At 44.8% G+C, this 24,336-nt stretch overlaps 2 protein-coding genes across 2 annotated transcripts; both read right to left on the minus strand.

The window, feature by feature from the left end:
- Positions 1-248: 248 nt before the first annotated feature.
- cwc25 (CWC25 spliceosome associated protein homolog) lies at positions 249-7,220 on the minus strand. The gene is made up of 9 exons (XM_080463037.1): positions 7,063-7,220; positions 6,237-6,409; positions 5,921-6,157; positions 4,753-4,822; positions 3,580-3,713; positions 3,457-3,493; positions 2,880-3,061; positions 2,183-2,350; positions 249-1,333 (listed from the first exon to the last, which is right to left on the minus strand). The coding sequence occupies exons 1-9, from the start codon at positions 7,078-7,080 to the stop codon at positions 1,222-1,224; spliced, it is 1,131 nt and encodes a 376-aa protein (XP_080319163.1). The 5' UTR covers positions 7,081-7,220; the 3' UTR covers positions 249-1,221.
- Positions 7,221-12,548: 5,328 nt separating this feature from the next.
- sp6 (Sp6 transcription factor) lies at positions 12,549-22,583 on the minus strand. Its single transcript, XM_080464429.1, has 2 exons — positions 22,430-22,583; positions 12,549-14,794 (listed from the first exon to the last, which is right to left on the minus strand). The coding sequence occupies exon 2, from the start codon at positions 14,722-14,724 to the stop codon at positions 13,795-13,797; it is 930 nt and encodes a 309-aa protein (XP_080320555.1). The 5' UTR covers positions 14,725-14,794; positions 22,430-22,583; the 3' UTR covers positions 12,549-13,794.
- Positions 22,584-24,336: the final 1,753 nt, after the last annotated feature.

Raw genomic sequence — 24,336 nt, forward strand, 5'->3', positions numbered from 1 at the left:
AACTAAATCAATCCGTCATAGTTGGAAATTTATTTAAAGAAATTTAAATTTAAAGAATTCAATTTGTTTCAATTATATTAGTTGAGATACAATCTGTGGTTGTCAAACTTTTTTTGTAAGATAAATAAGATAAATGTTCATATTTCCCAGTTGTTTCAATTTTTTTCAGGATTTGATTTTTGTTTAAGTTCATGGTTTAAACAGCGAAAACTGTAAACTTCCATACTCGGAGGAAAACTCATTATTTTCATGTTGTTTTAATTGAAATTGATGATGGTGAAATGTTCAAAGATATAAAAGAGATATACTTTTATTGGTCATTTTTTCTGGACTCCATGGAGATGCAGTTTACAGGAATAAGAACAGAATGAGAAAAGGAATAAAATGAGAAAGTACTGCAGCAACACATTTCTTATAACCAAATACAGTGTACACACACACACACAAGATAATATGACCAATATTCTTTTCATGTTTACAAGAAGAATCGTACTTGGGGAAATTTCTTCATAGAATTGACCCATCGTTAGCGGCCGTGACCAGGACTCAGACCGGGACTCAGACCGGGACTCAGACCAGGACTCAGACCAGGACTCAGACCAGGACTCAGACCAGGACTCAGACCAGGACTCAGACCGGGAGCTTCTCGCTGTGAGGCGAGAGCTCAAACCACTGTGTCACAGTGATTAGGGTCAGAGGTCAGGAGTTGGAGGTCATATGCTATCAGATATGTTTCATCTGAATAAAATAGAAATCGATGAGGATGACTTATAAGTCCATCTTGTTTTTATTTACATTCTGTACACGGTTGGACGGGTTCTGAAAGACGAGGCTGTCGGTGATGTGACTCATTCAGCTCTCGATATGTAAGTAGAAGTCAACTGTAACTCCTGAGCCTGGATTTCTAAACAAAGTAAACTTGGAAGTGGGAGTTTCCCAGGTGGGAACTTATCCAGTTCCCGGGTGCATCAATGTACAACAGTAGAAAATATTCAGATCCAGAATTTGAGTTTTCATCCTGGTTTTTACACAAAGTAACATTCTAAAAACGTTCTGTTTATCAAATCTAAAGTCTAGACTGTACAAAGCTGTGACCTTGGACAGGGGGTCAGCTGTACACCAACTGCTGGGAGGACTTTCAGTCACTGTTGAGTTGTTCTGATGAAATCTGAAGGCTGGAGCCGACTGCCACATCATTCGTCCTTCAGCACTTCCAAGTCTTCATCGCTTCATGAAGTTGTCCAGAGAGGCCGGCGTCCTCTGGATGGAGTGGATGTTCCTCTTCACTCGATCCTCCAATGAAGAGGTGGCGGCGCTCTCCAGCTTCATGTTACTGCACCAGAAAGGAAAAGGTTTAACAGTTAATCTAACCACAGTTAATCTAACCACAGTTAATCTAGTCCCAGTTAATCTAACCACAGTTAATCTAACCACAGTTAATCTAACCACAGTTTCTGGTGAAGAAGCTTTAATCATTTGAGACAGAGACAGATTTGAATCCCTGGTGACTAAAATAATCCAGCAGAAGAGAAGAAGCGTGGAACCGTCTGCTCAGTGTCGTCTCTCAGACGGAATATTAAAACAGACTGAGTGAAGCGGTCAGGACTTCTTGTCTGTATTGATCGCACACTCACACGGCCGTACCGATCAGTAACCAGAACAAGTTTCTCATTAAATCCTGCTAACTGAAGCTCTCGAGGAGAGGAGGTTCTGGTGAGCACCAGAGGAGAGGAGAGGAGGTTCTGGTGAGCACCAGAGGAGAGGAGGTTCTGGTGACCACCAGAGGAGAGGAGGTTCTGGTGAGCACCAGAGAAGAGGAGAGGAGAGGAGAGGAGGCTCTGGTGACCACCAGAGGAGAGGAGGTTCTGGTGACCACCAGAGGAGAGGAGGTTCTGGTGAGCACCAGAGGAGAGGAGGCTCTGGTGACCACCAGAGGAGAGGAGGTTCTGGTGAGCACCAGAGAAGAGGAGAGGAGAGGAGAGGAGGCTCTGGTGACCACCAGAGGAGAGGAGGTTCTGGTGACCACCAGAGGAGAGGAGGGTCTGGTGAGCACCAGAGGAGAGGAGGTTCTGGTGACCACCAGAGGAGAGGAGGTTCTGGTGAGCACCAGAGGAGAGGAGGTTCTGGTGAGCACCAGCTGTCTCACAGCTTCACGCGGTCTGATAACGTAGACCACACTCACTGGATGAAGCCGGTGTGGCGGTCCTGCTTGGTGTTCTGCTCCCTCAGCTTCTCCTGCTCGTCCTGGCGCTTGTATCTCCTCACGTTGTTCTCCCGGTCCTCCTCCCTCTGCTTGGCTCCTTCCATCATCTCTCGCCTCTTCTGCTCCAGCTCGTCTGAAGAGAGCTTCCTACAACCAGAAACACTGTGTGGGCGGCGACGAGCAGCAAACCGACACCACAGGCACCGTGAACTGTGCTGCAGCTCAGACCAACGACGGAACACAAACCGAAACCAGAGAAACCAGAAGCCAGGGACCGTCCTGCTGCCAGGAGAAGGTGCTAACCATGAGGAAGATGCTCTATAATCTGGATATTTACTCTTCTTAAAGAATTTATGATCTAATAACAATGAGAAGAACTAAAGAGACGAGCTGAATTACATGGAGACAGATCTTAGGGATATGCTAATGCTAATCACAGCGACTGTGGATACAGGCTAATGCTAATCACAGCGACTGTGGATACAGGCTAATGCTAATCACAGCGACTGTGGATACAGGCTAAAGCTAATCACAGCTACTTCAGTAACTGAGCAATATTTTTTGATCAAAGCCTTTTATTTTGAAGTGTTCATAATGTTATGAAGGGAGTCAATGGCTTTACATTCTTGTACAGTGGTGGTGAGCTTCAGGGTGAAAGATGTCAGTTTCTTCTTACTTGGACACGTGGTTCCTCTGCCGGACGTAGCGCTCCCTCTGCGGGCTGCCGGTTCGAGCCCCGGCGTTTGTCTCGCCTCTGTGCGAAGAGGAGAAGTGGGAGCGGCCATTCTGCTCCCTATGAGGGGACCGGGATCGACTCCGGTCCCGTCGGCTGGACTGATGATTTCTACCAGCAGCAATCTGAGGGGAGACAGGAAGTGGTTAGCAGGGTCACCTCACAAGCAGGAGTACCCAGGCTTGATTCCAGGCTGACGAGTCCTCCTATAATACGTATATCTGAAATATCCAGTCCAGGTATTTTGGCTGTTTCAGTGTCGTTCAGCTTGAAATTTGCCAGGAACAGCAGTCTGCTGTCCGTGTCAGGCAGGTTGTCGCTCATTAAGACGTGTTAACAGCTAAATAAGTGTCTGTGCACAGTGACGTGTCCGGCCAGGACAGGGTGTCCACTCTTACCAGGTCCACTGTATTTCTCTCTTAACTTTCCTTTGTCAAATTGTCTTTCTAATATTAGTTCTAATCGTTATTCCATCACCACTCGGTTCTGTTCTTTAGACGTCTGGATGTCAGTAACTGACCTGGAGGCCGTAGCCTGGAAGAAGATGGGAGTGAGATCTGGAAGAAGAAGAAGAGGAGGATGATGATGATGAGAGGAACATTAACCCTTTGCAGTCTGTTAACAGTCACTTCTCTTTACTGACCTCTTCTTCTTCTTCTCTTCTTCATCGGAGCTTGAACTCCTCCTCCGGTGCTTCTTTTCCTTCCTCCTCTCCTTGTCCTTCTTCTCCTTCTTCCTTTTCTTCTTCTTGTCTTTCTTGTCCAGATTTTGCCGCAGCTGAAAGAAATCCCACCAAAGTGTAAAACACTAAATGATGACATGTTTGTTCGAGGAGAAAAGTCTTTCTCCTGGGATTATTTCTGAGAAGTGGGGATGTTGGTTAGTGGTGCTCTGCAGCGTTCTGATCAACAAAGATTCACAATCCTGTCTTCAGTCAACGTGCTGCTGGAGCAGCAGGTGGAGCCGGAGCAGCAGGTGGAGCAGGAGCAGCAGGTGGAGCCGGAGCAGCAGGTGGAGCAGGAGCAGCAGGTGGAGCTGGAGCAGCAGGTGGAGCCGGAGCAGCAGGTGTAGCTGGAGCAGCAGGTGGAGCCGGAGCAGCAGGTGGAGCAGGAGCAGCAGGTGGAGCCGGAGCAGTGTTGACCTCGACTGATCAGTGCACGTGAATAAGGGAGGATGAGGGTTTTAAGAATGGAACAATACTGGGCAGAGTTCAATGTGTCATCACACGATAACACCAGCAGCATCCCTAAACCATGATAGTGCCTCCACCATGCTTGACAGTAGGTCTTGTACTTGCTGGAGATGAAGGTTGGTCTGGTCTTCTTCTACCCTCACATCAGCACGAGGGACCTGGAACTATTCTTCCAGGTCCTGGCTGTTCGGTTCTCCCCACCAGGCTTCTTCACAGCCTCAGTCAGCCCTGTGCGATGTGGGGGGGGGGGGGGGGGCACCGGACGCCAGTTTGGTTTGACCACTGCTGCTGGAGCTCCTGTGGCGGCACTCGGAGGTTTTCCCTGCACATACGTGTCAGCAGCAGCCATACGGCCATGTCCTGCTGTCTTACAGAAGAAACGTCCACTGGGACCAGAAACAAAACGACTTTTCTTCCGTATTTTTATAGAACCAATGAATTTAAAAGTTTTAGAGGCTTTGTGGGATTTGTTTAGTATTTTGTATGTACTAAGAGCAAGTGCATTTGAAGACCGTTTGAGGTGTCCCAAAACACTTTTCCACTGCTGCACATCCTCACATGGTGCCACGGTTCCGTTTGAGATTAATGAGTTCTAAACATCATGTCAGGTAAATGTTATCGTACCATTTCTTTGATTTTCTTCATCTTCACTGGATTCGTCAAGAATTCTCTTTTCTTCTCCTCCTCGCGTTTTCTTCACAAGACAAACAAAAAGAGGAAGAAACACAAGCAGAGCTTAATAATCCCAGCGGTGACTCAAGAATCTGCTGTTTCTCTTCGTGTTCGGTGGCGACAGGTAGTGACTAACATTAACCCAGCAGGAACATAGGAACTGATTACTTAAATATACACTTCTGAACCAAATCTTTGGACCAGCTACAAAAATGTAAGGATTTGCATTTTGCACTGTTGGAGCTTGAAAAAGGTCTAAGTAGAGCTTCAAGATACAGCAACAAGAGACGGGAACAAGAAACTAAAACTTTTCAGGAGGTAATATATTGAAAACAACAATTCAGCTGTTACAAGCCATTCAACAGCTGATCAATGGTTTTAGACCGCAGCCTTTAAAAGACAAAAATGTGAACAGAAATTTGGATTCCAGGTAATTTTCTGTCAAATCTTCCCTGTGAAGACTTCCTGATGGCAGAGGCAGGAAAACCCATCGTCTTTAATGTTTTCTAATTGTTAAGCTGCATAAGCAAGGCCTCTCACACGGTGCCATGGCTGCTGAGGCTGGAGGCAGGGAATTCTTTTAATTTCTTAAAAGACCCTGAGGATTATTGAACAAAAGAATCAAGTGGTGGACCCAGAAGAATCTCACCGGTGCCAAGCTGGAAGATCCGATTGGTAATCCGTCAAGACAATGATCAACCTAAATTCAGCCTTTAATGATTCTGACTGCGGCTCAATAACCATCAGACACCATGCAGACTATAGAGCATCTTCCCCCGCTAACATCCAGACTATAGAGCATCTTCCCCCGCTAAAATCCAGACTATAGAGCATCTCCCCCGCTAACATCCTGATTATAGAGCATCTTCCCCCGCTAACATCCAGATTATAGAGCATATTCCCCCGCTAACATCCAGATTATTGAGCATCTTCCTCCTCTAACATCCAGATTATAGAGCATCTTCCACCTCTGACATCCAGACAGCTCAGTTAATGTATCACAGTGGACTTCATAAACACCAAATCAAATCAAATTAAAAAATACTGCACCAGTTACTTTTCCCAATAGACTAGTTACTATTAACTTCAGTACTTCTCAGATGTGGATTATTTGCCAGACCTGATGTCAAACAGCGGATCTTCCCTGATCTTAGCAGCCATGTCGAGGCTGGAGGCGTTGGTGGCGGGGTTGAAGATGGACCCCGGCAGGAGGCCAGTCTCCGCCGAGGGACCGCTCTCCGGCTCCTCGTATTGATCGGTGATCTGCTTGTCGATGGGCCGTCCCATCAGGTACTCATCTCTGGACACCTGCCCAGCGGGACCCTGGTACATCCAGTCCAGACGATCATCCTTCCTCCTGTCAACACACAGAGGGAAATAATCCGACATGTTTCCACCCAGGCAGTCAAAACCCAGTCCTCTGTGACGTGACCCACTTGATGGTTCCACTCTCCTCTGCGTGTCTCGTCATCTCTTCTCGAGCTCGTTCATCTTTCAGCTCTTTTTGAAGCTCCTCGATCTTCTTACGTTCGGCTTCATGTTTCTGCTCGGCTTTCCAGACCCGCTCGATGTTTTTCATGGTCTGGGGATGCCAGCTCTTCTTCAGGTTCTGGGTGAGACAACGAAACAGAGACAACTATGAAGCAGTGACTTTAAATTAGGAGCAAAAGACACAAGTTCGTCTTGTTTTTTTATCTATTTACTTTGACACACAGGAAAAACATTTCTAAATACTTTGTTTTTACGTTATTAAGTGTTTTATTGACTACTGTTAAGAATAGAAATGTATTTTTAATTTTATTAATATCAATTTATAATTTTACTAATTAACTGGCAAATGAAAGAAGATAAGAACTGACTGCTCTAAAAAGCGCTCCACAAACACAGCTTTGTGTGGAACATTTAACAACATGATGGAGGTAATAATAGTATTCTTGAAGCCTGATCAGCAGCATGGACGTATTTTAACTTAGATTTTTGTGAAACAAAAACAAAATGAAGTTGTGTAAAATGGATAAATACTTTAAGTGTTAGCTAAAAGATGGTAGCTCCTAAAAACACTCAAAACTAAAAAAGTGGAAGAATTAACTCACGGATTTTAAGGATTTTAATGCCGACCTGAACTAATTCTCTTACATGACTCACAAAAGCTTCTGAATCGCGTTCACATCCTAAACCTGAGGTGATATAAAGCCGTTTAAATGTGGTTTTTTTGAACGAGGTCTCGTATCAGAACACAGTTTGAGGTCAAATCACACTCACCAGATCGCCTCCCCCCATCTCGACAGATTTATCCTTTCAGTCCAATGAGAATCAGAAAATAAACGAGTGATTAAAGTAGAAACGGGGAGAGAATTCAAGAGATTTCAAGAAAATGGTTCAACGACGCTCGTCGCGACGCTATGCGCTACTTCCGGTATGAGGTAACCCCACTTCCGGTGCCTTCACGGACCCTGGGAAAATATCTGGCATTGGCTCAGTACGGCCAGACGGGGGAGCAGTGGAGCAGCAGCTCTACCGTCTGTTAAACACTGTTAGTTAAATAGACTTAATTTCTCGAGCGATATAGTTCTGTGGTTCGTCCCACATGATACACTTGGTTATCAGAGGGCAAAACTACCAGACCAAATCGCACGAAATCTCCAGGGATGTTAACGGATAACCGTTTACCAATAAATCCCCACAAACTGCGAAAAGACCTTCCCCATACAAAGTGGATGAGCGAAGCAAGCTACCATGATGATGTGTACCGTAGTTTGGCTCTTGTGTGACGGGGAACCGTCTGGAGTTTTACCCATTTTCTCAGGAACAAATACAGAAGAGCTTTCAAAGTAACAACAAACTATACATTTCACTGGAAAGTAAAACTCTTGTGCTTTCCAGAGAGAACTTACTAAAGTAAGGTATAAACCTTCACCCTGAAAATGTTAGTTTTGTTACATGAAGTTTTGCTATAATCTGTAAAAAGGCCATTTTCATTGAGCTGCTGGTACTATAGCGCCCAATACTGACCTATACCCATGTATTGTGCTTAGAGAAGACGTCTGTACTACATATTCATTTAATAAAATTTGAGTTCATCCTGTGCTAAGAGAGGATGCCAACATCATTCAATTTCCAATATTTCCAATACTGCAAAAAAAAAACCAACCAAAACCCGGCTAATTCCATTGAACTTGGTGCTGTGGTAAACACTCCTGGCCACACTTATATATTGAGTTTAGAGAAGGACACCTGTACTACATATATACAGGTGTCCTCAATAGGCGGCCCGCGGGCCACATACAGCCCGCGGGAGCCTACTGTCTGGCCCGCGCCGGCCCATTCTTCATCTTCTAGGAAGATTTATTCTAAAAAGATGTTCCAGGAATGTCCGGCCCATTTAAGAACTATATTGAGAAGCATTACGTCACATGAAGAATGTCAGGAATGTGTCAGGAATGATGGGAAACGATCTTGGTAACTGGGTGATAATACTGCAACTAGAAGGGTGGAGGATTGGGTGGAGGATTGGGTGGAGGATTGGGTGGAGGATTGGGTGGAGGATTGGGTGGAGGATTGGGTGGAGGAGTGTTCTTCACCTCTGATCACCGACTTAAAGAAACAGAATCAGAAACAGACTTTCTGATGCAACATCAGAGGGATTTTATCATCTCATCACTTTTCTCACTGATTGGTGAGTGAACTCATTCATTTTGGTTTATTTGGCATCTAACTGGTGTATTCTAATAAAAATTATATATATTATAATGAGTTCATTTATATAGCAGTTTTTATACTTCAAATAATTAAAAACAAGAAATGGATGAAATGAGAAACCAAAGCAGGACTGAAACAACAATTATGGAATTTAAAAAGTAAGAAACTGTAAATCTCTCCTTGTATTTCTGTCTCTGTCCCTGTCTCTGTCCCTGTCTCTGTCCCTGTCCCTGTCCCTGTCCCTGTCTCTGTCTCTGTCCCTGACTCTGACTCTGACTCTGACTCTGTCTCTGTCTCTGTCTCTGTCCCTGTCCCTGTCTCTGTCGCTGTCCCTGACTCTGTCCCTGTCCCTGTCCCTGTCCCTGTCTCTGTCCCTGACTCTGTCCCTGTCTCTGTCCCTGTTCCTGTCCCTATCTCTGTCCCTGACTCTGTCCCTGTCCCTGCCCCTGTCTCTGTCTCTGTCCCTGACTCTGTCCCTGTCTCTATCTCTGTCCCTGACTCTGTCCCCGTCTCTGTCCCTGTCCCTGACTCTGTCCCTGTCTCTATCTCTGTCCCTGACTCTGTCCCCGTCTCTGTCCCTGTCCCTGTCTCTCAGGGTGTAAATAATTAGATAGTTGGTTTTACTCTTACTTTTTTCAAGAGTGCTTTTTTTTGTGAGTCTCAACACAAACTTTGAAAATCCCTTAAAGTATTACTACAACCACCTTGACTGCTATTACTCATAATAATCATGATGATAACAACAATAATAATAGTAATAATGGAAACATCAGCTAATCCCAGCTGGTTCCGGCCCTTGCTTCGTCTTGCTGCTCTGATTCTGACACATACAGTAGTACAGGCTACCAAAATAAAGTTTGAGGGGGAAAAAAAGTATTTATTTTTGTCTTTACTCAGCAAAAGAATCACATATAAAAAGTTTCATTGAAATCTGCAGCTCCTGAGGTCAAACTGAAGACGTTTCTATTTAATAAAAGTTCTGGTGAGAGAAGCTTCAAGACACCCGGGACCAACTAGTGGTCCAGCTGCTGGAGGAGCCTGATGGAGGAGCTACGCTGCTTTCCTTAGTGACTCACCATGTTTCACTATTACATGTAGCACACACACACACACACACACACACACACACACACACACACACACACACACACACACACACACACACACACACACACACACACACACACACACACACACACACACACACAGTAACAGTAACAGTAACAGTAACAGGCAGTTGCAGTGAGTTGATCTCTATTTCTCTCCTGTCGTCTGACACAGACTGGAACCGCAGGAAGTCTCCTCCTCTGAGTCTGGTTCTTCAGGTTTCTCCTCTTCCGAGTCTGGTTCTGCAGGAAGTCTCTTCCTCTGACTCTGGTTCTGCAGGTTTCTCCTCCGAGCCTGGTTCTGCATGCCTGGTTGAATCATCTCATCTCATGTCACATTGGATTTTTCAGAACACTAATCATGTGTTTTGTGAGTAAAACGCAGCATGGACACAGTATTTCTAAACTTTTATTTAATAAGAACAATAATAGATTAAATACAACTGTCAGCATCACACCAGAATATTTAACTTATCAAAACTGAGTTTATTACAGTTTCCACAGCTAAAACATTTACTACAATGACCAAGGAAAGGAAATATTATAAACCTACATTTAAGACCATAATAATATTAATAATATTAATAATATTAATACACAATCATTGATTAACATTTAAGTACTGTCTTCAATCTCTGATCTTCTATACATAAATACAGAAACCATGAGCCTCCAGTAGTGAAAGCCTCTAACATAGAAATCTGCCTAAAGTCTGATGCTTTACATCCTACCAGCTGCTCACACTACACAACTACCTCCACGAGACAGTATTGATTATGAGAGTTAACTATCCGCGACATGTGACTGAACCAGTCTGTGCTGCTCGGTGTGTTTGAGCTGCGCCTCGTCTCCTCGCTCTCGGCACGCCGGCTCTCCTGGAGGAGGCGAGTTCCTACCAGGTGTCAAATGATTGATGCTTCTTCATAAAATGTGTTGAGAGAGAGACTCCGGTGATGCAACCTGCAGCTTGATCAGACATGCAAATGGTGATCAGGGTGATGACAAAGGAATGAAGTCACTTCATGAGCTGAAGTTCAGAGGAGATTCGGCCTCTCAAACATCTCAACACTCTGAGCCAAACTCAGGTTCCTCACTTTGTGACCACATGTGGGCAGCAGAGCAAAATGGTGAGGGACTGGTGACCTCTCCAGCGTCCCCGCCCTTTGCCCTCGGCTCAGTCTGACAGGCTCCAGCCACCTGACTCGGTGGAAGCAGGGGACGAGGCTGGAAAGATTCACAGTCCAGCCATTTCAGCTCATTTCGGCTCAGTCTGAGTCAAAGAAAGGTTTGACCCACATAAAGAGATAAAAGAAGAATCAGCCCCCAGACTCAAAAATAAAAACTGCAAATGTAGAATTGCTCTTTCATGGAGTCTTAAAGAACAAGTGTTCTCCATCATGGGTATCAATTCAGTACAGAGCCCACACTACGGAGGAATCGGGATTGAATTCCAGCTCAGATAAAGCAGTGACATGACGGTCCTCGGAGGTGGAGGTGACTCACACCGATCACTGTGGTGCCACAACGTTTATCACCACTACGAGAAACACGACAAAGGTTTACGACTCATAGGACTGCTGGGCAGATCAGAACATCGTGCAGGAAGAGCCAAAAAACCCATGAGGAACACGGGATGGTGTAGAATAGAACAGTAGTTTGTCAAATGCAGTGATAATTAAAAGGTATTTTATTCTGAATCGTGTCGACAGTGTCGGTAGTTTGCAGAACAAAACGCCCTGAGCGGCGCTGGATCGACTTGGAACATCAGAACGATTTGGACCGTACGACCCCTCCCCACAAACACCAGCTGATCAGCGTTAACATGAGCCGCGGCAGCCCAGTTTCACATGGTGAAACACGGAAACAAGCAGAAACATAACTGTTCACGTTGGGCTCTGTTGGTCTCAATAAGTTGAATATTTTACACGTTCAGAGTTTTGATCGTAAAACTGAAGTGGAAACGTGGAAGTTGTTGCTATTCGGAGGTTAACAGGCTACGATGGCGTTCAAGGTGGGCTGTATGGTGCTGTTTCATGCTTCTGATAGGGAGTTTAAATTGTTCTCAAGCCAGGGTCTGAATCCCCCTCCCACCTGGACCAGGGTCTGAATCCCTCTCCCACCTGGACCAGGGTCTGAATCCCCCTCCCACCTGAACCAGGGTCTGAATCCCCCTCCCACCTGGACCAGAGTCTGAATCCCCCTCCCACCTGAACCAGGGTCTGAATCCCTCTCCCACCTGGACCAGAGTCTGAATCCCCCTCCCACCTAGACCAGGGTCTGAATCCCTCTCCCACCTGGACCAGGGTCTGAATCCCCCTCCCACCTGGACCAGAGTCTGAATCCCCCTCCCACCTAGACCAGGGTCTGATACCCCCTCCCACCTGGACCATTATCTGATACCCCCTCTCACCTGGACCAGGGTCTGAATCCCCCTCCCACCTGAACCAGGGCCTGAATCCCTTTCCCACCTGAACCAGGGTCTGATACCCCCTCCCACCAGGGTCTGATACCCCCTCCCACCTGAACCAGGGTCTGATACCCCCTCTCACCTGAACCAGGGTCTGATACCCCCTCCCACCTGAACCATTATCTGATACCCCCTCCCACCTGAACCAGGGTCTGATACCCCCTCCCACCTGGATCAGGGTCTGAATCTCTCCCCATAAGCTGTCTGTCCCCTCTCCCCATCTTCTATCCCGAACCAGAACAGCAGAACGTCTCCTCTGAGTCTGGTTCTGTAGGTTTCTCCTCTACCTGCTCGTGTGAATTGTTGGTTTTGTATTGTTGAGTTATGTTTGGTGCAACATAAAATAAACTGAAATTAAATTCTTCCTGTCCCTGTGAGGTGTTTCTCCAGGAGCTGTGACGTGAACGTTATTACCTGTTGGTGTGTCTTTCTGATAAATTAACCTTGACCTTCCCGTCTCCCAGCTGGAATAAACTTAATTTACCAAAACTTTAATTTGAATGAAGCAGGTATATTCAGTGTGGATGTTTCACTACAATTGACCTTTTCACATTAAAAAACAAACTAAACTAAACTAAATGGTCCTTTTGTTGTCACAAAAATGTTACGAGCAGCTTTAAATCTCTGGACTGCACAGGACTGTGGATCCAACAGGAAACACAGTGTAAGATTAGGTAGTAAACAAAGATCTTTGGTCTGTTGTATTGATCAAAATGTTACGAGCAGCTTTAAATCTGGAGAAAGCAGAAGGTGTTCTCCAGCCTGTCGTGTCCACCGGGGGATGTGTTGTGATTTCACCACGAGGGGAGGCTGTTTTTAGTCCTCAGACCTGAACTATGAAGCCGGTTTCTCTTCTGGGTTAACTTCAAGATTAACTCTGTTTTTCTCTTCTGGATTAACCAGGAAAATTGAACCCGGTTCGTAGTTCAGGCCTCAGGACTCATTGGACCATTCAGGATCGGCTCCAGCTTCTCTTTCCTACTTCTGCTCGTCTTTACTTCCTGCTTGGTTTGACTTTGCTGTAATTTGGAGGTTTACCTCGTTCACATCTGTAATTTGCTGTGTTGGAACCCTTTGGATTCCTCAAACTACAGAAAGACAATATTCTTTGGTTAGAACTCGTCTTCATAGTGCACAGATCTGCCATTTCTCTGTCGTGCGTTCTCTTTATCATCCGGCACAATGACACATGCTCTTTGAACTGTTCTCAGAGCTGTGATTGTACTGGTGTGACGACACGCCGTCTTGTGGCGTGTACGATTACCACCTAACCACATGGCTACCAGCATGACATGCTTCAATCCTCCAGATACAGTGGGCTTCAGAGCTGACCGTCTCAGAACATGTAACACACAAAATTGTCTCTTGCCCTGGAGGCTGGCGGCCGATTCCATTGGAAACACCGTCCCACTCTTCTGGCCGTAGTCGTTGAAGCTGTAGCAGCAGTGGAAGTCCAGCAGAAGCAGCAGAAGCAGCAGCTTCGGCTGCGTCGCCTCCTTCACCACCTTTCTCTTTGACCAAACAGAATCAGTATAAATCCTGTTTTCTGTGTCACAATTATCACAGTTCTGACCCGGTCGATAAATTCACAGGACCGAGTGTCGATGTGTGGCGTTGTTCCGTCCAGCTTGCACATCGTTCTTCTACGCTCTACTCTACGGGAAGACTCTACGACAGCGAGGACCAGTCAGTGAACCTGCCGACTATCTGGGAGTGAAGAAGCTATCCGGACTGGCCCGTCCCGCCGGAGACCGAGGGCTCCGTCTCACATTTGAGCTTCAGTGGCGGCTCTGCGCTCTCAGACGCCGCAGCATTAGAGGAAGACTGCGGAGGCGTCGGCGCGTCGAAGCCCTTCTCCAGCCGCCCATCTCCATTCAGCCTCTCCTCCACGCCGGGTCCCGGCGGCGACTCGTGTGTGCGCATGTGCTTGGCCAGGTGATCGTTACGCATGAACACCCTTGGGCAAAGCGCGCAGCTGAACTTCTTGGCACCCGTGTGTGTCTGTAGGTGGCGCTGCAGTTCATCGGAGCGCGTGAACCTCTTCCCGCAGAAGAGCCAGTTGCAGACGAAGGGCCGGTCGCCGCTGTGCCACCGGAGGTGGGCCTTCAGGTGGGAGGTCTTGGCGTAGGCTTTGCCGCAGCCGGGGATGTGGCAGTTGTGCATATGCTTCCTCCGGCTGTCGTCGGCGCTCTGGCCCATCTGCTCGGCGTGGACGCAGTTGGGGCAGCGACACACGGCCTGTCCGGAGCTTCTGGAGGACGAGCGGCGCTGCGGTTTGGGGCGAGTCGACACGGAGCTCTCCTGAGGTTCCTCCATGGCGTACGTCTCCTGGTGCAGCATTTCAGGCGCCAGCGGCTCCATCTTGAAGCCGTCCTGGGGGAAGAGGTGGGACGAGTGCGAGGCCGGAGCATGCTGAGCCGGAGGCAGCGAGCACAGCTGGGGGTCTGACCCGTAGGCCCCCAACGAGTGCTGCAGCCCCATGGAGCTGCCCGGACTCACGTTGGGCAGGCCCACACCCTGGGCGGTCTGCAGGTCGATCCAGCTGCCGGGCTGCACGTCCCGGTGCAGGTCCCACCACGACGGGATGTTCATGTCTTCAGAGCTGCCACTAGGGGGTGCTGTCCGTAGCCAGGGCTCGTAGGGGTGGGCCATAGGAGCGGCGGGGGCAGGTTGAGGATTGTGGATGAGGTCAGCTGCCGGAGGTGAGACTCACCACCAGAATCTGCAGAAAGAAGAAACAAACACACATTATCACTTACATCATCCCGTTTTCTTACGTCCCTCTGCCTCATTTTGGAGAACTTCTCTTCCCCTTTTCAGCCCGTTGATGTCACGTTTCTGAACGTCAGACTTTCAGGCCTGAATCCTCCCTTCTGCAACATCTGAATAACCAGAAGGAGCACAGCTGCTTTACCGCGCTGGATTCTGCAGTTCTCACGCTGCATGGCCGTGGAGATGGAGGGAGGGGGGGTGGGGGGGTGGACGTGTCCAGGCAGAGGCCTGCCACATGCATCTGCTGCCAGGTACTTCCCATGGAGGACAGTCAAAGACAAGAGCAAAGAAAACAACATGGGGGGGTGTTGACAGCAGAGCAGTCTGGTAGGAAGAGGATCCAGGGAGGTATGGCTGCGGGCCAAAGCCTATTTGTACGTGTCTGAGGTTTGTGGAGATGAAACCTGGCAGTGAGCAGAACCCGTTTTTTTTTTTTTTTTATGAATCACACATGATTTACAACAGCCTGCAGGCCAGTTACAGAAGGAGACGCATAAAACGCTCGGAGACCCGTAAAATGCTTGGAGGCCGTAAACTGCTCGGCCCCTCGCAGAACGGCGGCTTCGACAATTCGACTGAGAAGGAGCGTTTCAACTAGAACACAAGCACCAACAATTACTTACGTATATAATTACGGGCACACGTTCTAAAATAGCATCCTGTCCACAACACAGTTCAGGAATGCACCGGTGCACTCCTCCAGTATCGGGGGTGGGGGGTGGGGGGTGGGGGGTAGGGGGGGGTCGCTTCTCCAGGCGACACAAAGCTTGTTAAAATTCAACCACTTGATGGAAATTTTATGAGGAGAAGCGATGAGCCAGCAGGACTCGTGCAGAACCGTGTTGTTGACTTGCAGCGCATCTTCAACATCTGCAATTATCTTTTCAGCAGGAAAAACTAAAACAGTCTGAAGCTCGAACGTCCGCTTCTCATTGCCAAATCACCGATCAGACCAGACGAGCTGATGAACTCTAAACTCACTCCGTACACTCTAAACTCTAAACTCACCCTCCTAACTCTGAACTCACTCCGTACACTCTAAACTCACCCTCCTAATTATAAACTCACTCCGTTCACTCTAAAGTCACTCTGTTCACTCTAAACTCACCCTCTTAACTCTAAACTCACCCTCTTAACTCTGAAGTCACTCCGTTCACTCTAAACTCACCCTCTTAACTCTAAACTCACCCTGTTGACTCTGAAGTCACTCCGTTCACTCTAAAGTCACTCCGTTCACTCTAAACTCACCCTCTTAGCTCTAAACTCACCCTCTTAATTCTGAAGTCACTCCGTTCACTCTCAACTCACTTGGTAACTTCATTCCATTAATCAGCCACAGTATAGTTTTTTAACCTTAACATCTTCAGAACACATCACTATTGTTGGAACGTTATAAAACCTAGATGAAGCAGTGTTCTGGTCAGCGTGATGACATTTCTCATTGAATGGCTGAATGTTCACAACTAAAAATGTTTAGTTAACAGATCTGTTGAGGATGAACAGAACAACAGACGACTCGATATTAAGCACCAGTTGGACCTGGGACCCCGGAGCTGATTTTAATAGTGTTTATTCATTTAAAACAGTTTTAATTAGGTGAATATGATAATTGTATAAAATGATGGTGACTCAGTTCCCACAGTGGAAACGTCTTTCTCCAGAGTTTCTGCCACTAACCTGACAGACACGATCAGCAAAGTGTCTCACTTTGTTCAGTCAAAACGTCGAGTCAAAGATGCTCAGAGACGCTTTCTAGTCCGACGAAATAGTAAAACAATTAGTTTGGAATTCCCTAATGAAAGGTCTAAAGCGAAAAGGTCAAGCTGATTTATGTGGCGTCGGCCTGGAGCCGGGAACGCCGCGGCCGGGGCTCTGTAATCTCTGGAGAATGTTGGCGGCTCGTTGCCCGACGCAGCTTTGACTGGCACCCCGTAAACACAGGAGACGGCGGCGTCCTCCTCCAGCGCTCGCTACGCCGGGAGCTCCTGGCTCGCAGGGAAAACAGCTGGCGGAGAGCGGGGGGACGACCTGGTGGTGGGTGGGTGGGTGTAGGACGCTCATAAATCTCGCCCAAACCACAACCGAGCACAGCCCCCGTATACAGGTCTCTTCATTCCGTTGGGTTGGACACGGGACTTTGTCTGGGTACAGTAACGATAATGTACCGTGATAATGACACAGGCTAAACCGTTTTTGTGTCCTATACGTACGTTTATGGATAATACTTTTAAAATAGCTGCTGAATCTTTATTACTAATTTGTAACAATCTGAATTATGTTTGATCATCATTTCCTTTCCGGAACGTCTCCTATGTGTGAATGTGAGTATGATGAACTGGAGACCTGTCCTCACCTGTCCACACCTGTCCACACTTGTACCCCGTCCTCACCTCTACCTTGTCCTCAGCTATCCACACCTGTACCCTGTCCTCACCTCTACCTTGTCCTCAGCTATCCACACCTGTACCCTGTCCTCACCTCTACCTTGTCCTCAGCTATCCACACCTGTACCCTGTCCTCACCTCTACCTTGTCCTCACCTCTACCTTGTCCTCAGCTATCCACACCTGTACCCTGTCCTCACCTGTCCTCACCTGTCCTCACCCTGGCTCCAGCACCCTGCAACCCTGCACACAATAAAGCGGTATACTGGATGGATGAATGACGGATGAATGACGGATGAATGGATCATTTCTTCTCTAATGCCAGAACAATAACATTGTGGTGTAAAAGCTTTGTCACCGGTGACTCTTCCTAGAACCTCAAACTGGAAAATAGAATAAATATCAAAAGCTAAAATAGTTTTGTATTTATTCTAGCAAATGGTTGATTTAGACTTTCATATTTTATCCAAATATTATGTTTAAGTATTGTTTTCATTTTAAAACGTGTTCAGATGAATTCAACTTGCTCTCTTTTCCATTTTTTTTCTCAAAAAGTCAATTTGATGCAGATTAATATCAAATAATTTAAACAGAAATCATCAACATAGTTTTTCTCATCTTTTAATGGAAACTACATGTGAGATCTGATGAAATATTGACGTGTGTATTTGTAGTTTTAATATTGCTTTAATATTAACTCATTCACACATCCATTTTATTCATATGCTATATTTTAATTCTTTACATTTCAATGTCAAACTAAGTTATAGCAGATTGTTTTTAGCTGGACATTTTAACATTAGATGTGTTTTATTTGTTTGCTGTACCTGTTTCTACTATTTCTCATCCAGTTGAATTCAGCTAGAAAACATTTACTGTTTTATGTGGTGTTGTTGTTCTTGAAGTATTTTCCAGGTTTAAAGACGCATCCTGCCTCCGCTGACCACTGAAGAAAGACCTTAACCTAACCCAGAAATAGAAATGACAAACTTCCCCTCTCGTTTCCACAAACTTCTCACCCTGAATTTAACTTTATTCGGCTCGTGAAGCCACTGTGAGTTTGTTCTGGTCACGATGGGCAGGACAAGTTACGGATAACAACAAACTACAGGTGAACATCCGGCCGTTAGTAGAGAAATATCCCTCAATATTTCACCGTAAAAACAACTTATTTGAAGCAACATCCGGCTCAGCGTGACGCGACTGTCAGTGTCGAGAAGAAACGACTTCAACGAAAAAATGGAGTGAAACATTTGTCTCGAGAGTGAAGCTCTCGACTCACTTTGTCGTCCAGATGGAATTTGATTTGAACGGCTGACAGCTGAATTATCGACAGAGTTGGAGCCTGATGCGTGCCAGTCGGAGAATTTTTATTTAAACGTGACGGTAAGCCTTTAAATGGGAGTGACCCGTTGCACCTGTTGTTTCACGCGGGTTTAGAAACGTAGCAGGTTCTGTCATTTCAATGACTTTTAATAACATTTAGTTTACATTCAGGCACGTTTTCATTTTTCTCATTTAGCTGTAATCATTTCTTCAGATTGTGAAAGCGAGGCCCCAGACGTTATTAATCCAACAACCAAATGAATATAACCCCCAAAAAATTAAATTGATAAAAGAATCTTTTAAAAATATTCTTTCATATTATTATTATTTGGGAAAAGTGTTTTTCTATGAAATATCAGGAGCACTGGAGTACTGCTGCAAACCACCAGGGGGCAACCAAGAAGGTTTGGCTTTGCTTTTACGACAAATTAGAGTAGAATTGTAATACTTTATCAATTCCGCCAGAAAAACTATTTTTGTTTGTTTTATCTAAAGACTAAACTAACTTTGGGAGTTTGTGATTCATTCATCTGTTATTTCTCAATGACTCTTTGATAATTTAATCAAACCTGAAGAATTCTACAAAATTTGCAAAAACAGACTGAAATCTTCCTAAAAACGGGAATCTGTTTGGAGTGGATGGAAAAAGACTGAAATCCGCTGGAGCTGGTTGCTTTCAGTATCCGGGGTCGTATTCAGGGATTCCTCCTGTTCTCCGGCGACGGAGAAAAAGAAAAACGTTCTACTGAAGCCCGACGGCTCACGTTTAGTCCAGAATGTTGCTTCCAGACTGAACGGGAACGTTGAGGAGATCACTGGCCCTCTGAGGGACGTCCACTCACGACTGAGCTGTGAGGAAAACGACCCGACTGCAGAAGCAAAGCTCAGCCGACCTTTGACCTCGGAAAGAGTGTCTGCGAACACGTCTCCGGCAAAAACCAAAGTGCTCACAGGCAGGACGTCCAAAACGGGAAGAAAACCTTAAATGTACAGTTTGACCCCTCCACTCTGGTGCTGCACCTGAGTGGAGGGGAGACCTGCTGGTCCAGGGGAGACCTGCTGGTCCAGGGGAGACCTGCTGGTCCAGGGGAGACCTGCTGGTCCAGGGGAGACCTGCTGGTCCAGGGCAGACCAGCTCTGCTGCTGGTCCAGATGCTTTCGGTGTGACTGGGTCTCTCAGCTCACTTGGTTCCAGAACGTTTCACTGGGATCAGTAGCGTCCACAGTGAGTCGGCCCTCGGAGGAGCCACAGTCTTTATCTGCCTTCAGGACTTTTCAATAAGAAGAGGAGGAAGCAGAGCGACTCGCCCGGCCCTCAGAGCGACTCGCCCGGCCCGCAGAGCGACTCGCCCGGCCCTCAGAGCGACTCACACGGCCCGCAGAGCGACTCGCCCGGCCCGCAGAGCGACTCGCCCGGCCCTCAGAGCGACTCACACGGCCCGCAGAGCGACTCGCCCGGCCCTCAGAGCGACTCGCCCGGCCCTCAGAGCGACTCGCCCGGCCCTCAGAGCGACTCACACGGCCCTCAGAGCGACTCACACGGCCCTCAGAGCGACTCGCCCGGCCCGCAGAGCGACTCACACGGCCCTCAGAGCGACTCACACGGCCCTCAGAGCGACTCGCCCGGCCCGCAGAGCGACTCGCCCGGGCCGCAGCCCTCCGATGAGCGCCAGAGGTTCACAATCCACTCACAAGACGACTCGGATACAAGTACGAGCTCTTCAAGCAGAGTTAATCACAAAGGAAATCCTGAAGATAAAAGAGGTCCAAGTGGAAAAACAACTTCTTTCCTCCAGGTACAAGTTAAAAAGCCACTCTGACATGAGCTCTGTCGATGGCGAGCTTTTGATTTAACGTACTCGTACAAAACATAAAGACACTTAATGAAGCTTTATGGTATTTATGTTATTTCTTTGTAAACCACTGTGAATTGCCCGGTGTCTGAATGGTGCTGCTCTATAAATAAATTGGTCTTTCTTTACATTTAATTAAAATTTTCTCAGACGAACTAGATGTAAAAAGTAAATTTAGAGATAAAGCAGCTTTTTCTCTGTTAAAATATTAAATTCATTGGCGACAAACATGCAGATGAAAAGGTTTGAGTCTAAATAGTGGAAGTGACTTAAGATTTTAAAAGATTATATAAGATAAGTGAGAGTAAATATACCTACAAGTAACAAAAAATACCACTTAGAAAAGTTCAGGGGTTTGTACTTCATCACTTTCACTGATCGAGAGTTTAAAAGCAGCGAAGGAGGAAACATGGGGTGAATTTATCCACTAAGCACTAAAATAAAATTATAAAAGCACCAAAAAACATTCTGCCTAATTAAACTATTCTGATTGAGTTTATGCGCAGATGATTTCACAGACGCCTCTGAGATCATACAAAGTTCAGTTACATTAGTTTGGATATTTTCAGTCATTTTCCCAAAAGTTTCAAACTAAAGTTACGGCATATTGCAAGTTTATCATTCGATGAAAGCAAAGCCAACAGCAGCAACGCTGTGAAATTACAATTACATACGTGAGAGAAAATCCTCAGAAAAAGAACCCAAAATACCAACTAATTAAAGCAATGGGAGTATTTGTGATTAGTTACTTAAACATCTGCAGGTTGGTTGGAATTTATGTTTGAAGCGGCAAAGAAAATAAATCTAATGACGTGTCCAGGAATTCATGGTAAAATCAGAATGTCTAAGTTAAGATAAATGAATAAATAATTATAAAATGATGAAAGGTACTTCAAACAATGCAAAGTTTAATTCTAAAGGTATTTTACATAATAATCAACGTTTTAACATTGTATAATACGTTTTAGTTAGCGGAGACACGAATATCAGTTTGTAAGATAGAAAATAACACATTTTATACAATATAGAAATAAATCTGACAAACTGGACTCATATTCATTATCTTCATTAATTCATTATCTTCATTAATTCATTAAGCTGTCAAACACAAATATAAAGAGTTTAAATGCAAGTGTTTCTTATTACTTTTTAAATGAATCTGAAGTGAATCTTCATGAAACTGCTGCATTGATCCATTTACCAGTTTTCAATCCTGAACTTGAGAGATGATCCAGAGCAGGCTGCTGGTCGTTTCGTGATTATCAGTATTATTTAAATAAAAAAAAAAAAAAGAATTGTATAGAAAAACAAAACAAAAACGAGATGAAATTAAAACAAAATACCGCTGAAATAATCTATATTTTTGATGAATTCATCTCCGGATTTTCATTTCGAAACTACAAATAAATCAATTTGATTAAAAATATTTTTAAATAATTTAAATATCTGCTGTACTTTTGTAGTTTTTTACATTTTAGCCGAGTGGTTGATTAGAATGAAAAGAAAGCATCAGGTTTCATGAAGGCAAAAATACATTTGTTCAGTTAATTTAGTGTTTGAATATCTGAATGTGCTACTAGAATAATAAATATACAGAAAAATGTTTGACTGAACATTAAAACAACAAACTTTCACATTTATTCATTATGGAGCTGCTTTACACGGTTTTCACACAAACAAATTAATCTTCTAATAATACAGAAGAAAACGACCAAAATTACAAGGTGTGCTGATCCTTTAATGATGTTTTTCTGTGAATTAATTTCAGCCGAGTTCAATCTGAGCTTCAGCTGATTCAGTGCTTCTTCTTCTAAAGGTTTGTTGTTTTTTTTAATGTAGAATCTTAAAAGTTTTGAGTTTATTACAAAACTCTAAAATGAGATATTGATCCGCCGGAGCTGATTAAAGCTGCTGCGGGTTCGCTGAGAGTGACTGCTGTGAGTTCTGGAGAATTTTACCACATTAAACTCACAGATCCTCTAACAAGTGGCCCAAATGGGAAAAGTGAAAGATTCCGAGTTACCGGGTGTGTGTCCGGAGCCGCAGGTAGTTTCAGTCCAGGTGAGCGTCCAGTGAGAGGATCTGCTGCTGGTCCCGGTCCAAACGCTCCTGAAGGCTCGTCCCGGACCTCCTCATGATCTCTGACGGTTCTGCTGCAGCGCGAGGCTCGAGCCGCGTTCACCGGGACGGATTCTGCTGCTGCTCCCCTCCGCCACGAGACTTTACTCTCCCGAGCGTCGACAGCCGCGGAGGCTCCGCCCTCAGACCGACCGACCGACCGACCGACCGACCGAGCGACCGAGCGACCGAGCGACCGACTGCGCTGACAGACCGAGAGACCTGCCGGTGGCGGTGAAGACGCGGTTACTCTAATACAACCTCTAAGTTAAAAGTAATGGATTACAAATACTCACCGCACTCAATGAGTTGCCTTTTTTGTTTTTTTATATTTATGAGTATTTACTTCCAAGAAAGTACTTTTACTTAAGTACAACTTCACCGCATAAAATCGTTTAAAGAAAAATTCAAAACAATTCCAACAAATTTACAATAGAAGTGAGATTACTGTTATTCAGAAGTACTTCAAGTTCTTTAATGAGTATTTTCTCATATAATTTCACTTGTTAGGTACAGTTTTACAAGATAAATTCTAAACAACACAAACAAATGTTCAAGGTTAAACACAAGAGATTACAAGTACTCCAACGACTGTGATTACATAGTAATACTGGACAGAAATTTTACTCTCACGTAATATATAACCTGATATCATCATATAGACTCAAAACAACACAATAAGGAATTACAAATATTCTTCTACTGTAATGAAGATGTATTTGGGGTACTTTTATGAGTATTACTAGGTTTACTCATAGTCAAATACAATTTGACACCATTTAATGAACTTTCTGTTCAGAACGTGAAAGTAATGGATTATAAAACATGTCTATCTAGTTTTACTGTGAAACTTTGATTTAAACATTGACTTCATTAGTAATATTCATTTTCTCAAATAATCCATAAACATCAGTATTATAATAATGATAATAACAATAAATAATAATAATATTACTTATTATTATCATCCTTATTATTATTATTAATATGATTATTATTAAGAGGTACTTTTGATGAGCAGCAGGTGAAGGGTGACGCTAAAAAAACAACCTTACAACACACTCCAGTGAAAGTTAAAAGGTTTGTCTAAGATCAATTAATCTCATTTAATCTCATTTAATCTCATTTAAATGCTTGGTTCATTGAAACCTTCCACTGCTGAATGGTCTGAATGATGAGTGGCTCCGTCAACGCGTCACCATGAGACCGCTCAGCAAACGTTGGACTGGATCCAGAAAGCTTTAAACTTTACTGCGAAGAAAACAACTTTCATTTCAATTGTTCCCTCTGAACTTTCTGAATATTAAAAATATATCAAAAGAGAACTAGATTTTTAACCTGAACAAAGACAATCTCATTCTGACAGACTCAGTTTTATTGACATTTCCTTTTGTTCTCATTTTGTGAATTAAATAAATATCCATCAATAAATTGAAGGACGAGGAATGTTGTTGCTTTTCTCAAGAGATTAATAAATCTGAATATTCTTACCACTGCTCTTTCTTCTCTTTTACTTTATCTGGAGGTTTGGTCAGGACTGTTACTTCAGCTGGTTACTTAACTAACTAACTAACTAACTAACTAACTAACTAACTAACTAACTAACTAACTAACTGACTGACTGACTGACTGACTGACTGACTGACTGACTTTCCCCATGATTGACTAATAACTAATGAACAAACCAGTCAACGCAGGATTTGTCCTCAATGGTAACTGACTAACTAACTAACTAACTAACTAACTAACTAACTAACTAACTAACTAACTAACTAACTGACTGACTGACTGACTGACTGACTGACTGACTGA

This window comes from Lipophrys pholis, assembly GCF_963383615.2.
Source record: "Lipophrys pholis genome assembly, chromosome: 5".
Lineage (NCBI taxonomy): Eukaryota > Metazoa > Chordata > Actinopteri > Blenniiformes > Blenniidae > Lipophrys > Lipophrys pholis.